The sequence below is a fragment of the Cryptomeria japonica genome, chromosome 4, assembly GCF_030272615.1.
Source record: "Cryptomeria japonica chromosome 4, Sugi_1.0, whole genome shotgun sequence".
NCBI classification, from domain to species: Eukaryota; Viridiplantae; Streptophyta; class Pinopsida; order Cupressales; family Cupressaceae; genus Cryptomeria; species Cryptomeria japonica.
In genome coordinates this window covers 517013707-517030111 of record NC_081408.1, presented here as the reverse complement: position 1 = coordinate 517030111, position 16405 = coordinate 517013707, and the positions used below count along the sequence as shown (strand labels likewise).

At 36.3% G+C, this 16405-nt stretch overlaps 1 protein-coding gene across 1 annotated transcript in view; it reads right to left on the bottom strand.

The window, feature by feature from the left end:
• Positions 1-16405, bottom strand: part of LOC131031224 (phosphoglycolate phosphatase 1A, chloroplastic) — a 204249-nt gene that overhangs the window by 104397 nt on the left and 83447 nt on the right. Inside the window, exon 5 of the mRNA XM_059219922.1 lies at positions 9677-9748. Within this exon, the coding sequence (XP_059075905.1) occupies positions 9677-9748 (72 nt within the window). The remainder of the gene's footprint in view (positions 1-9676; positions 9749-16405) is intronic.

Here is a 16405-nt window from a genome sequence, read left to right as displayed (position 1 = left end):
ATGCAATGGCATGTGGAAATTGGAAGATTGCTTCAAGAGAGGCATCAAACACTTTTTTGGACTCCTTGTGTAGCTCATTGCCTTGACCTTCTTTTGGAAGACATAGGAAAAATTGATTGGGTGAAACCAATTGTAGAAGCAAGAGATACTATAATATATATATATATATATATATATATAATTGAACCCATGAGTACTTCAATTGATGAGAGATTACACCAAGAAGAAAGAACTTGTGCGATTGGGTGCTACAAGTTTTGCAACTAATTTTCTAATGTTACATAGTATTACTAGTTTATTGACTCCCTTGAAGCAGATTTTTGTGAGTCAACCTTGGGTAGACTCAACTTAATCAAAGAAAGCTAATGGAGAAAGGATCACAAAAATAATTTTTGATGGTGATTTTGCAGCTCGAGCATAGAGATTGTCAAGGTAACTTCAAGTTATTTAATTTTCAAATTGAATCCTTTATTTTTAAACTTAAAAATTATTTCGTTCCATTGTAAATTGTAATTTAAATTTGCTTCTACTATGTACTTTGTAGGTGGCCGAGTTGTTGGTGAGGGTTTTGTGCATGGTGGGTTGCAAGAAAAATGCAATGGGATATATTTATGAGGCAATGGATAGTGCCAAAGAGGCAATTCAACACTATTACATGGGGGATGCAAATAAATTTGCCCCTATTTGGGAGATTATTGATTGGAGGTGGAACAATCAACTCAACCAACCCATTCATGCAGCAAGGTACTATCTCAACCCCAAGTTCTTCTTCTTTGATAGTTTCACGGATGCTAATGGGGAGGTTATGGAGGGCCTATCCACATGTATTGAGAGGATGACACCTACAGATAAAATGACAGACCTCATCATTTTAGAGTTACAAAATTATAAGGCAGATAGGAGGAGGTTCTTTTCTTCGAAATTAGTTATACGAGGAAGAGAGACCCAAACACTCAGTAATAAAAAGTGAAGCCTTATTTAATGCAAGTTATAAATTACAATTATTAATAAAATAATGCTCATTTACAAAAACTTGAATATCTTATTTGCAAGTTCTTGGTGGGAAGATTGGGGTGGAAATACCCCAAATTTGAAAAGGCTATCCATTAAAATTTTGTCCCAACCTTGTAGTGCTTTTGGCTATGAGCGCAGCTAGAGTTTCTTTGATGCCATTCACAAAAAGGAGCATAATAATTTCACTCAACAATGCCTCGATAATCTTGTTTTTGTGCAATATAACCTTTGGCTTCCCACAAGAAAGGTGCAAGACTAGCCAGACGAACTTATTTATTTGGATGAGATTAATCAATGACTAGACCATGCAAGATGATGAGGCTTCCTTGTTTATAAAGGATGAGATTTCTAATTTCAAGAGGCAAGCTATGGAAGTTGTGGTTGCAGCAAAAGAATGGGAATCGGATTGGATGGCATTGATTCAATGAAGGAGCCACTGCCATCTATCAGCAAGGTGAAGCCACATGCACAATCCTCTATGGTAAGTAGGGAGCCAAAATCGAGTGCGAGGACCATGTTAATGATAATGTAGCTATGGTTGGATTCCTTTAGGCCGACATAGTCAACCAAATGTCTAATTGGCCTATCGGCCTTAGACATTTATAGGACCGATTTAAATATGTATTAAATATGCAAATGTAATTATGAATCGGTATATATGTATATTAGCATAACCGATTTGCTAAATATCAATTAACCAATGGGGCCGACTTGGAAGTCCGCCACCTCTTGTAATGGGTCGTGAAGTTTTGGAGAGTGTCGACCCTTGGTGAAGGAGCACCTCCGATAAGTATAAAGGAAGATTGAATCTTCCTCCCTTGGCGATGGATTGATATACAATCTGCAGATCGAATACTTCCTTCAGCAGTCCAAATTCACTCTACAGCAGATCATATTCCTTTATCAGGAGATCGCACATTATATTCTAGTCAGATCGAAGAAGATAATTCATCCTTTGGCAGTTCGTGTATCTTACAGCAGTTCGGATTGCATATACAGCAGTCTAGGGTGATTCGATCTATTAATATAACTTCAACGAGTGAAGCATTCTCGTAAAGACATACCTCTACTTGATAAATATAATCAGAGACTTTTGTTGCTGGGTTTTTCACCTTCAAGTTGGAAGGTTTTCCCAGGGTATATGCTGTGCAAACTTGTGTAAATTGTTTTATATCTGCATTGTTCAAAATCTGATCATAAATTTAACAGACCATATCCTCTACCTCCCAATTTTTCACTAGGGTGGGGAAGAGGAAAATGTAAAAACATGTAATGTTTAACTTTCCTAGATATTTATGATGATTATTTTCAATTAAAATAATCATAAATTCATAATAGTTATTAGTTAGTAGCTGGCTATTGTATCCAGTTCCACTATCTGACTTCGCATGATCATGCCATTTTGTAATCCATATGTATTCAAGAAACAAATTTAAAAGAAAAAACTTTCTCATGGTCTTTTAGACTCATTTGATACATTTTGTAATTGAATTTTGCAAAAGAAAAAGTGTTTTTATAAGAAATTTTAGTACTTTTTAAGTTGTTGAATTTTTGTCAAGTCAAAAAATTTGGGCTTGCCAAGTACTCTTTGAGTTCGAGTTTGTGAACTATGATTTGAGGTATCCTTCTAGTTGGGCAATTGAATTTACTGATTATCCATGTTTTATGGAGAGTTGCAGCTGTTTATGTAAGATGAATTGCATTTGATAAATCATTGTAAAACACCGGATGGTAGTACCACCAGTGGGCTTGATCGATGCTCTTTAATGTTTTTACTTACCCCACTGAATGAGTAGTTATTCTATTTTTTCCCATTGAATAAGCGGTAGCTTTGTATTGTTCCTCACTAAGAAAGCAAATGGTTTGGTCCTTGCTCACCCCACTGAACAAGTGGTAACGTTGTATTCTACTTTCCCACTGAATAAGTGGAAATGCCCTTTGCTTACCCACTAAATAAGTTGATGCTTTGTAATTGCACTCCATTGAATAAGTGTGAAGTGCTTAATTTCATTGTACAAGACACTCCGCTAAGCCTGAAGTGTATTTTCTTTCAGTTGCCTAGCACTTTGCTGAATAAGTGGGATTGGCCAGTTTGCCTCTAGTGCTTTCTATTTTAGCTGCTGCAATTTAATTTGCTGAGTAGGTCCTCTACATATGCTCTCACCTTGCCATCTTGAGAACTAGGTGTCATGTCCCCTCCTTGATTGTTATATATAACCTAAATGAAACAACTATTATTTATTAATTAATATAATATAATATTTATCAATGAATGATTATTTGAAATTTATTTTTTTAATTAAATTAATATTATTATATTACATAAACTGTAAACAAATATTACAATCTCTGATCTTACTAAGAAGGTATGCAACCAATAATATCGAAGGCAATTCATTTAACATGGAGCAGCATTTAAATGAACAAAAGTGGCAACGATAAATATAATAAAAGATCATTAATAACTGAGTACATAAATTGTTGTATATTCCTTTGAAGACTATAGCGAATCCAGATTAATATTTGATGCAAGTGTATTAGTGGGAGCAAGCGGGAATTGGAAAAATAATATAGTGCGTCCATTTCATACCTTCATGCCATTGTATTAATTCCTCTTATTGACAATGCCTCCATAGAGATACGTATATGGGGCAACAATAATCACTGCCCATGAAAGTATTGGTTATACTTAATAACATAAGAGCATCGATCTGTACACAGCAAGTAAGATGCATGATAGTATATTATCGAAAAATCAGATAATGAACATCATAGGTATCGACATGATAACAACTGGATAAGGTTCTGGTTGCTTAAGACTAAGCACCACTGTGTATGGAGGATCAATATTGAGGACGTTTAATACTAATGAATAACGTTCAGTCTATGTGCACAGAAATAAAGTTTTTTAAATTATGAATCGTCATTGAACAACGGTGGCATGAATAACCATGATTAAGATAATTTCAGTTTGTAAAGGATGCCACTTGTGGAGGGGTGTGTCCTTTGTGAAAAGTGATGTCTCTTTACAAATCAAGGGTGAAGGAATTTATATACCAATCATTCAACAACAATCGCGAACCATCGAATAGACTGGGAATTATTATATATAGTCTGTGCCCATAAAAGGAGATCAGATTGCATCCCTGTTGATCACCATCAATCAGATCAGATCAGAATTGTTATTAAGTTACAGGAAGTAACATCCTTGCTCTTGGTAGTATGCATGGGGATGTGCTTAATATGAATGTTTAATATATAAAGCACGATAATATTCTTAAACAGAACTTGACAATAATTATAGAGAATATTATAATGATTATAATTACTATAATATTCTATAAGAACCACTCTGCAGTAAAATATTTAGTATAAGTTATAACACTATCTGGAAATAAATAAAATATATATAAATACATATAGATATATATAGAAATAGATTAATTATAGTTAAAACAGGCCTAAACCCAGTAGGGGACATTACACTAGTTGATCAAAAAGTGACTTGGACATTACATTGTATCTCATTCAGTTGAAATAATTTCCAAACAATTTAGGGGTGTTTATTACACTTGAAAGGATGTGGATCATGTCATTGGTAAATTATTCTGTCAATACTAGTTCATGTTGCACAATCTCCTTATTGCATAGAATAATTTTCCAAGGTACTCACTTATGTGCCTCCAAGTAGGGATTGGCCAGTTTGCCACTAGTGCTTTTACTTTTAGCTGCTGCAATTATATTTGCTGAGTAGGTCCTTTCATCATATGCCCTCACCTTGCCATCTTGAGAACTAGCTGATCAAAAAGTGACTTGGACATTACATTGTATCTCATTTCAATTGAAATAATTTCAAAAAAGTGTAGGGGTGTTAATTACACTTGAAAGGATGTGGATCATGTCACTGGTAAATTATTCTGTCAATACTAGTTCATTTTGCACAATCTCCTTATTGAAAAGAATAATTTTCCAAGGTACTTACTTATGTGCCTCCAAGCAAGACCAAAATAAAAGCTACTGTCTTGGGGGAAAAAAATCAGGAGTTAATTTGTTGATAGAGGAAATGAAGGTTAAAGAGGTGACATATGGATGCTGTTCATTATCATGAAAGGGTGGATATTGATAGCCATTGGCCACCACCCTCTCATTAATGCCATAGTTGTATGTATAGAAAACATTTACTTCCTTAGGGCTCTTGTATTGTTTTGCAAAGCATAAGAAAATGGATTTCAATTCTAAATTTTGAAGTAGGCTATAGAGGAGGCTAGCCCTGCCAATGTACTGCATGTGGTTATAGATGTAGCATTTATGTGCAAAGGGCAAATGAACTGTTGAGTTTATTTGTTGGCATATCTCCTAGACCCATGCTGTGTGTATACAATGAATAATGCACTTTAAGGACATTGGAAAAACTAAGTGGGCCAAAGAGATGATGATAAGTGCAACGGAAGTTCAAATGCTCAGATGCAACCAGCTTGCCTTATTGGCATTGTTTTTATTTTTGTCCTATTTGAGGATTTGAGATTAGATTTGCATCCTATTTTATTTTATTAGAGAGGATGTATGAGTTGTAGGAGGCATTAGCCAAGCCCTAAAAAGAAAGTTCATCTTATGTGCTTCCTGACAAAAGCAAAATGATAAATACCATCTTGAAAAAAAAAGTTATTTAGAAGCTAATTTGTTGATGGAGACGCAGATACATATTAGTGCATGAGAAATTCCTTTCATTCTCCTATTAGAATTTCTATATGTAGATTAGATATATTAGAATTTCTAATTTTGCTGTGTGTAATGTGTATATATGTATATCTAAATCTGCTCCCCCCTCCCCAATTGATTTGTTCTTCCATCTTCTATCTTTACATTTGAGGGAGACGCCACTCTTCATATCATGCCTCTTGACCTTCCATTAAACTTAACTTGTGATTATATTATATTATATTTTAGAATTATTATTTTTATTTTTATTTTAATATTATTATTAGTTTTTACTATTAAATCCTATTTTAGAAAGGTGAAATTACAGTCCACCCCATCCACGATTGCTTGTCTTCAAGCAATGTCGGTTTCTAAGAATTGAATCATGAAGATCCCCAAACCTATCCTTGGAGATTTATTTATTTCATTGACCAAATGTTTGTGCACCGTACTGGATATCACTTTGCATTAAATCAAGCGTGATCTTTAACATATACTAAGATGAAGATTAGAATCATGACACATGTCTATGACCTCAAATGCGATTCATATCTTTTTGGTTTACTATAGTTATTCTCATATCAAGTATGAACCAAACACGGACCATACACATAAAAACACGAAGTATACACATGAATATATGCAAACACGGAGTAAACACATAAATACTTGAAGTATAGACATTAATAAATGCAGACACGGAGTATACAAGCAAATAAACGTGTTGTTAGATCCCTTCTTTCTTTTTTTTGATCCAGCAAGTGGGCCTAACTCCATCTTTTTGTTCATAAGCCATTAGAGCCAGAAAGTGGGCCTAACCCCATTTTGCCGCTCACAAATCATTTGGAGCCCGAAAGTAGGCCTAACCCCACCTTGCTGCTCGTAAGCTATTTAGAGCCAAAAAGTGGTCCTAACCCCATCTTGTTGCTCGTAAGCTATTTAGAGCCAAAAAGTGGGCCTAACCCCATCTTATTGCTCCCATGTGTCATAACTTTGCCCCAATATGCTTCAAACATTTTCTTAATATGTGTCATAGATCTTGAGGATATAAGGACATCATAATTACTAGATTGGCTCCTCCACAAATCTCCACTTGTTTATTGTCCTTCCTTCTTTAATTGGATGCCTTTAAGATCTTCCTCATTGTGCCTTGTTTTCTTACTTAGATTTTCTTTTGGACATTGCCTCTATATTTTGTATTTGGCACAAACCTTTCGCTTTTGGGTCTTCTTGTCATCATTTAAGTTTTTTCTTGATTACAATCGACTCCACATGAATATTCTTTTGAATGTTTTTCCAAGCCACAAGAAGGAAAATAGAATGACCATGTGCTTTCATCAAACTATAAGTACTCTACAATGAGGAAGAAGTCCAAATATTGAATTTTCAATCCTAGTAGAAACAAAGCCGCTTGGCAAAATGATGCCTAACTTAATTTGAGCAACAAAGGTAATCTAATTTCTCACGCCACAAGTTTACAAAGCCCGATAAATTCCACGGCAAGTATAGAAAGCCTAATATGATTGAAGCTACTATCATAACTCCTGCATTCATTAGTATGAAAGCCCCAATACTTTAAAGCGCTTAAGTCGAACAATATTCAACGTAGAACAAGAACTCTTCACCAAAATCATTAACGGGACCTCCACTAATAAGGAAGAACACTGTTCCTTTTCCCCATACCAAGGAAAGATTGTTCTCTTTGCAGCAGTGAGAAATCATGCACAGGTTGTGTCCAAATAAAGAGAAATTCACGATTCCAAAATAAGATACCTGTACAGCCACATCCCTTAGTCTGAAGTGATCTTATGTTTCCAGTGAGTCGGTCCACGTTTTAACCTTGGTCTTGCTTTCCATGTTGAAATTACTGCAAATGAATCTTTCAAAACTCATCAATTTCGATTCCTTTAATGGTGCGGCGTCTTTGTCTTTCGAAGCGATTAATCAACCTTGAATGGCTCCTCACAGCTCATAATTTGTCCTTTTATTGTTTGCTTGGAAAAATAATTGAAAATGATTTTCTTTGCTTGCGCCACCTCAACAAGGTTTCAGCATTAGATGGAAGAGAAACCAAATTGATTTCATGAATATTAATAATAATCTATCTTCTGTCTTTAGCGCCCTATCTCCTATCACTGAGTCTTCAATGATTCTGAAATCAAACAAATAAATTCTATATTTGATGTTCGACTCAATGACAACAGCAACAAACAATTGGTGGCAGAAACCTGTTTTTCTCTATATTTCCACGATTTGCTAATTTGAAGAGGCTGACAAACATATTTCCGATGTTTATTAAATCACTTTTTTTAATCAAAACCATACGTCCTTATAATATTTTTGTATATTGGTGCAGCTTGGAACTTTAAAACAACTTACAATATTATTCTTCAACCTGGAGCATTTAAGCACCCAGCTCAAACAAACTACCATAAATAGAATGTGCTAACTTGATAAACTCGAAAATTGTCTTCACAGGCTGGCAGGAAAACCAGCTCTGGTACCAATTGTAATGTCCCATAATTGGGGTTGGCCAATTCTTGTATAATGCAAAGGTCAGCTGTTTGTCTTATATCAACCTGATCTGCTGTTTATACCCAGATAAATATTAGTGTACGAGAAATTCTTTTCATTCTCCTGTATGTAGATTAGATATATTAGAATTTATGATTTTGCTGTGTAATGTATGTATGTATATCTGAATCTACTCCCCCTCCCCAAATGATTTGTTCTTCCCTCTAATATCTTTACATTTGAGGGAGACACCACTCTTCATGGCATGCCTCTTGGCCTTCCATTAAACTTACTTAACTTGTGATTATATTTATTATAATTTATGATTATTATTTTTATTTATATTTTAATCTTATTATTATTTATTTTTTAATCCTATTTCAGAAAGGGGGCATTACAAAGAGAATAGTAGCCCAATGGATGTAACCCTGCCAAAAAGAAAACAACAGTTGCAAGAGCATAAATGTTTTGAATACGAAGCGAAACCCTTTCTTTGAGTTGAGCAATTTTATGTACATACAGACAGATATTCAGCTAATATTGGATATAGTAAATAACTTCCAATTATTAAGCTTGCTGATCAATGCATCTAAGCATTTTCATCTCGCCAATTTTATTTTCAATGTTGAATTTAACTTATTTGTGGATGATAATGAATCGTGATCATATTACAGTTCATTTTTAATCTCATGGATGATCATTCGTATAATTTAGAATTATGAATTTAAGATTTGAATTTTTAATCTTCTGCACTGCAACGCTCTTTCAGTGTCGAATCATGGATGTTCATTGTAATTTAATTTTGGCTTCTTTCAATTTGTTTCTATTATGCATTTTGAGTTTGGTTAATAAAAGATTTTTATATAGCTTGAAAATATGGTTTATATATATTTTTAGTATTCATCCCCCAGAAGTTTTGTCATCCCTTGGTCCCAAAACCCTTTCAAAACATTGATTTTAAAAAACTGCAACTCTCTAAACATTTTCTATTCTACTTTAGTTTTGCATTCCCTACTTAAATCTAGTAACAACAAATATTAAGTAGTTCTGGGCCTCTGGTTAGCTTCCTCGAGGCAAATATTAGATGGTTGTTTTAACACAGTGAGGTGAGATGTCCTCAATAGTATATGAGAGAGCTTTTGATTAAAAAACAAGGAAGATAGAAATACTGAAACATATTAGAGAGTGCACTCCCACATAAATCATACTAGTTCCTCTATAGGACACACTATAGAATTAAGAAATGAAATGGTGAGCAAGGGATATGCCATTCCAATAAATATAACGCTGCTAAAAAGACGAACACTTGCCAGACTACTGATACTTCATGTTCTAAATAAGAAATAAGCATAATACTTTACTTTGTTGGGCAATTTTATGTACTGACAAATGAATATACAGTCTATATTGCATTTAGTAAATAATCTAAGTATAGGATAGAAAGTAATACCGGGCCACCGAGGTAGTTAAACCCAGCAAGCTCTAGTTCCTTTAGTATTCCCTCCTCACCAATGACATAAACCTGCAAACCACAAAAGAAGCATTAAGTTGAAATACAGAACCTTTTCCTCAACTTTTGGCTAGAAGCCCATAACCACCAAATGTGTTAACAGAGAAATGTACCAGCCAAATATAAATGTGACACAAATCTATAAAAAAAGTATCAAGAAAGAACAAGGTAATATCATGCACCGTTAGGATTATATATCTCAAGTTTCAAGATGCATTGTCCTATCATGACAAGAGAATTCACTTGCATAAGAAAACTTCAAACCCCAAATAAATTGTCAATTATGTTAAAGGGTTAACACTCAAGCATATGAAAGCAAATGATATATACAAGGTTCTTTATCTTCCAGGCACATGTGATCAAATATAAGGTTTTCATGGACTTCCAATTCAATTAACTAAAAGCAAAGAAGCTTCTTCAAAACAAAACTCATAGAACAAGAAACAAGTAGATCATCTGAAAATGAAAATCAATCGTTAAAATTACTTCCCAAATGTGAGGATGACAAATTGATGGCAAGGCTTTGCAATCTCTCATATGTAGCACAAAACTTATAGCATAGCATAGAAGCTCAACACTTACAAGTTGTATCACAAAACCAGTAACTTAATTTGGAGCTCACAACTCACCAGAACTGATCCTGGACAAGTATGCATGTCAAAATCACCATTAGTAGTTTGCAAGTCTGACACACAAACTTGTTAAATGCAATTTGAACATTGCATAATTTTGGCACCTAGAAATACATGGAGAAATGTGCCTAAAATTCTGAAAAACACAGTTTTCTTGTCTTTTCAAGCCCACATGCCCATGTCATTTCCTCAAACAGCAATTGATGCTTTGTTTGAGTGAATTTAAACAAGTTTATCTTTGTTTGTTTGTTTTTTCTCAAGCATTGCAAGCATGTAAATTCTCTCAAAAATGTTACAATTAGGTTTTTAAACATGATTTGCATCAATGTTACAAAACTCACCAAAAACCTGCTAAATCCATGTAATATCCCCTTGTTAGCCAGCATCTGCCGATCAAGGTTAGTCTATCACCGATTTCTCGTAGACTAACAAGATGGACAAATGAACCGTATAGGGTTGGTTTTCTTAGGTTTTAGACAACATATCTGAGTGGTTCGCGAGATATTAGGGCATTATTTTGTGATAATTAGAAAAGGTTGCTAAGTCAAATCAATATTCAACGTATTTAAGACTCCTCAAAAGTACATATTATGATATGATTCTAGAGAGATAGTATGGCATCCCAAGAGAGAGAAAGTGGAGCTCACTTGAATTTGTGGTTATTTGTAATATTACAAATGATATTAAAGGTGACCTTGAAAGTAAGAATTATTAAATTATGAAAATGACTTTATGATAGTCATTGAAAATAATAAAGGATGAATTTAACTCAATTTGGATGCCACCTTATTTGGGACTATTAAGTCATAAAGTGAAATATTAGAGGGAAAAAATAAAAGTAAATAAAGTTATAAGTTGGGAACTAGAGGAAACCCTAATTAGGGCATACCTTTTGGGAGACTATTTAAAAGCAACCTGGAGTTCATTTTGAACATGTCTTGGTGAAATATTTTCTACTTTTGCCTCCTGAGAGGAGCTTGTTTGAACCCTAGGGTATAGAGCTGCTTGTGGGGGCGAAATCCTCCATAAGTAAACATACATGCAGTTGTGAGAGACCATCTCAGGGTGTGCCAGGGAATCCTATTTGCAGGGATTTCATTTGTGCTTAAAAAAAACAGTTAAGAGGTGATTTTACTGGACGAAATTTGAAGGAGGTGCTTGCTTGCCTATCCACCCCCTTTCCTTGACAATTTGAAGTTGTTTGAAGCCCAAACTTGCTTCTCTAACATCGGTTATCAATAGAACTTCATCTTCAGCATGTGTGGAGTAGCCTTCAACCATTTTCAGTCACTAGAGGGGATTCCAACACAAAAGACCAGTCCATTTGCAGACTGTACAGATCAAGGGTATTGGAGCCTCATGTAATATCCCTACATTAATGTTTTCATAATATCATTATTACCCTTCTGTTCCTTGCACTTGATGATGAAACAATAATTTGTAGATAAATTACTATTATTAAAAATATTGTATTTTGAAATGATATTAAATATTTATCAATTAACACACACACACACACACACACACACACACACATATATATATATATTAATTTAAATAAAATAATATTAAATATTTATCAACTAACATATATATTACTTTAAACAAAATGATATTAAATATTTATCAATTAATTTTTTTTCATTAAAATAACCATTACACGAATCGATAATGAATGATGATCCATGGTTGGTCTGCGCGCGGTTTCTTCCCGACATACTAGGACCAAAGATCTAATCCTCATAGCAGTCAAAGGACTCAAAACCCTTTGCGGACTCAAACCCAGTCTAATCGTCATGCTTTCAAGAGTTTTCCGAGCCGCCAGAAGAATCTTAATCTCCGAGATAGCCCCCCTTTCCAAAGCTCCGCTCAACAGGCGAAATATCAGAAATCCTGGCCAAATGTTTTTTCGAAGCACCAAAGTTTAGACTCTTGGGCAAAGAAAGTTGCGACTCGTCCAAACTGTATTCCTATTGCAACCACAAATAAGTGTTCTATTCCTCTCAAGCAACCTCTTTTTGTCAAGCAGTAGTCCCATTGTCAAAGTCTGCGAGACTGCCCTCCTCCTGCATCTGGGCTGCCCTACAGGGGTTCGCATGCCACGAGTTTGCCCTACAGGGGTTTGCGAGCCACGGGTTTCAGAAATCCTTTTCCCTCGTGGCCTACGCCTTCTTTTGAGCGTAAGGTTCACAAATGGAACTGAAAAATCTATGGGATGCAAACTATTTGTGCTCCCATCAGACTCTTTGAACCCCACGAATGACCGTCTCAAGGAAAATGCCTTCTTTGCGAAATGGTGTGGCAATGGAGGGTCCAACAAGGACAGTCTTTTTTGGTGGAAATCTTCCTTTCCAGACCTCATATCAGTAAGACAAATGCAAAATGATTTTTTCTTCATAGAATGTGTGGATGCGTCGCTAAAGAAAGCAATCACAAAAGGCAGCCCTCTATTCTTCCAAGGCTCCACCTTTCACTTCCTCGACTGGAAACAAGGATTTGATCCAGTGCAGCACAGATTTGATAAAACTCATGTTTGGTTGTCTTTAGTAGGCCTCCCATCTGAGTTCCGGTGCCCGAAGTCACTCTTGAAGATCAGCGACGTTCTTGGTCTTCTGGTGGGGATTGAAGCAGATTTTCTCGAAGGCCTTAAAGGGGATATAGAAAACATTTATGTGGAGATTGATCTCTCCAAAGGCTTTTACAGTGAACTTGAAATCATCTCGGAACTGGGCAGATGGAAATAAAAAGTGATAAGGTTGGGTAATGGAGTTCCTGGCAAATGCTTGCTAAGGAACCAAATAGTTAACAACAGCTCCTTGGCAGCGTCTTTGGGAGCTCTCAACCTTCCTCTTCAGCAGCCAGAACCAATCATTGCCAACCCAGACTCTAAAATGAGGGCCTTGGATCGGGCAACTATTCCAAACCCAGCTGCTTTAGTCTGAGCTCAGGTTGTTTTGATGCCCCCTCGGCAGTCCCATCTCAGAGCTTCAGTTTCTCCTCCTATTTCAAACACTGACCCAGATATCCAGGTCCTCCACTCTCCTAGTTTAAGCCAGTGCCCTTCAAATAAATCTGCAAGTATGAATCTCTCGATTCCACTTCAGAGTCCTCAGGGTTCTCAACCCCCTCTTGTTAATCGACCACCTCTCATTTTATCACCGATTGCTAAGCCCCAATCTCAAAAGGCTGTCAGGAGTTTGTTTGGGCAAAAAAAAACTCCTTCCTTGAGCAGAGGGGCTTTCAATATATTTTCACAACCTCCAGCTAAGGTCTCCAAAAGAAAGAGTTGCTTAAAGCGTAAGAATCTCAGGGGTTCTTTTCTGACAACAAAATCCACTAAAAGCAAAAATGTTCACCTTTCAAAAATCTTACACAAGGAGGAAGTCATTGAAGAGGATCTAATAGCAGACATGGAGGAGAATATTGAGCCAATCTTATCTGAGGGAGAGATTTCTCCCTTTTCAGATCCTCCCCTTTCCAATCAACATTTCAACCTCTCGGCGGAAATTCCCTTTCCCTTTCTCTTCTCCCTGCCATTAGGGTCAAATAGTCTGGACTTGACTAAGGATCAAAATGCCTAGAATCTTCTGCAGAATCTCATGTTAGGAGAGGAAGACCAGGATGCAATATTAGATACTCCTCTTGCAGTTCTATACTCACAAATTAAGGAAAAAAGGAAGTTAGGGCTTCATCAGAATCAGGAGGGTCTGGAGAAGCCGGATTTTAGCTCTTCTCCTCCCAAAAAGGGCCGCAAGTCATTCATAGAGGCTAGATCCCAGGATGGAGAGGCGGAGAATCAGTCTAAACGATTGGATCTATGGAAAGTAGGGAAGGGGAATCCCCTTCCTGAACAACAATGAAAATCCTTTCATGGAATGTTGGGGGCTTCAATGCCCCTAATAAACAAAGGGTGATCAAAAGACGGCTTCTTTTGGTCAGCGCAGACTTAATCCTATTGCAAGAAACTAAATTGGAGGACAAGCTAGCAGTTGCCTTTGGAAATGGAATTAGCTCTTTGTTCCAAGCTTCTCTTCAAACGACAGTAGCATCAGTAGGTGCCCTTGGAGGACTAATGATAATCTGGAATCTCTCTCAAATTAAAGTTGAAGGCATTGCATCTAGCAGGGATTGGATCCTTGCCAAAGTCACCCATCTTCAATCAAATACTTCTTTTTTCATCATCAACATCTATGACCCAGTGTCCTCACACAAAAAGCGACTCACATGGTCCTCTCTAGATGGAGTTTTATCCACTTTATCCAATGAACAAGTCTTCATTGGGGGTGATTTTAATGCTATTAGGAGGGCCTCAGATAAGAGGGGAGGAATCACTCGTTTAGGGGGTCCCAACAGGATTTCAACAATTGGATCGAAAGGAATGGTCTCTTGGAAATAGATTCAAGAGACACCTTTACATGGACAAACAGAAGGAAAGATTTCAGCAATATAGCAGAAAAAATAGATAGATTCTTTTGGCAAGGAGACTTGGCGCTCTTTCCTTTTACTCCCTCCTGCAGTGTCCTTCCTTGCTCAGGCTCAGATCATTACCCCATCTTGCTCTCTTTGCAAGGCACTCAGGGATCGTCCAAGACTCCATTCAGGTTTGAAAATATGTGGATGAAAGACCAAAATTTTCTTACACTGATAGAAAATTGGTGGAAGGAAGGATCTTTTGAGGGATCCAAACTTTTTTGTTTCATTGCAAAGCCCAAATTAGTTAAACAGAAACTGCTTCAATGGAACTCCCAGCATGTCAAAAACATTTTCTCAACGAAAAGATCACGAGAAGAGAGATTAGCAGCTCTTAATGACAGGATTATCTCGGCGGGAATGGATCAAGAATCTTTTCAACAGGAAAGGTCCCTCTTATTGGAGTATGAAGACATTCTCTCTAAAGAAGAAATCTTTTGGAAGCAAAAATCTAGAGAGAACTGGCTCAGAATGGGGGACAAAAACACCAAGTTTTTCCATAATGTAACAAAAAACAGAAGAAGCAAGAATTGGATATCTAAACTGCAATCTAAGGATAACAAAATCTCAGAGGACTCGGAGGAAATTAAGGAAGAGATTATATCCTTTTATTCTAATCTTCTAAACAACAATGAAGGATCTCATTTGCTGGATCAAAATAAGCTGCTGGCAAGGATCCCCAAGATCATAACAGATGATCAAAACCAGATGCTAAATGATAAAATAAAATTGGAAGAAGTATTCCAAGCTCTAAACTAGCTCCCCTCTTGCAAGCCTCCTGGTCCAGATGGCTTTCCTGTGGATTTTTACAAGAAATGCTGGCATATCTTAGGTCAGGAACTCTTAAAAGCCCTAGAGTGCTCAAGAAGATCAGGGAATATCCTCAAAGAAGTAAACAACACCTTCATAGCTCTCATCCCAAAGAAGGAGAAGGCAGAAAATCTTGGAGATTATAGGCCCATTTCCCTATGCAACATAGTCTATAAAATTCTCTCAAAAGTGATGACTAACAGATTGAAGCCTCTCATGGACAACATCATCACAAAGGAATAGACTGGCTTTGTTCCTGGTCACTCAATCCTTGATGGAATGATTGTAGCCCAAGAAGCAATCCACACCCTTCAAAGCACAAATAGGCCAGGTATGATAATAAAATTAGACATAACAAAAGCTTATTCTAGTGTAGATTGGCGATTTCTATGCAAAATTATGCAAGCATTTGGCTTTGACAATCAATGGATCAACTGGGTATTTGAATGCATATCAACGCCTAAATTTTCAATTCTGGTTAATGGAAAACCAGCGGGCTTCTTTTCCTCTTCAAGGGGTATAAGACAAGGAGATCCTCTATCTCCTTTTCTCTACATTATTATGGCAGAGGCACTAGGAAGGGCAATTAAAGCTAGTTTCACCATTAATCTACTAGAGGGAATTAAAATAACAAAGGATTTTGTAGTTACTCATCAACAGTTTGCAGATGACAACCTTCTCTTGGGGGCAGCGAATGTAAAGGAAGCCTCTCATCTCAGTCAGATTTTAGAAATGTATGGAAGGGCTTCAAGCCAAT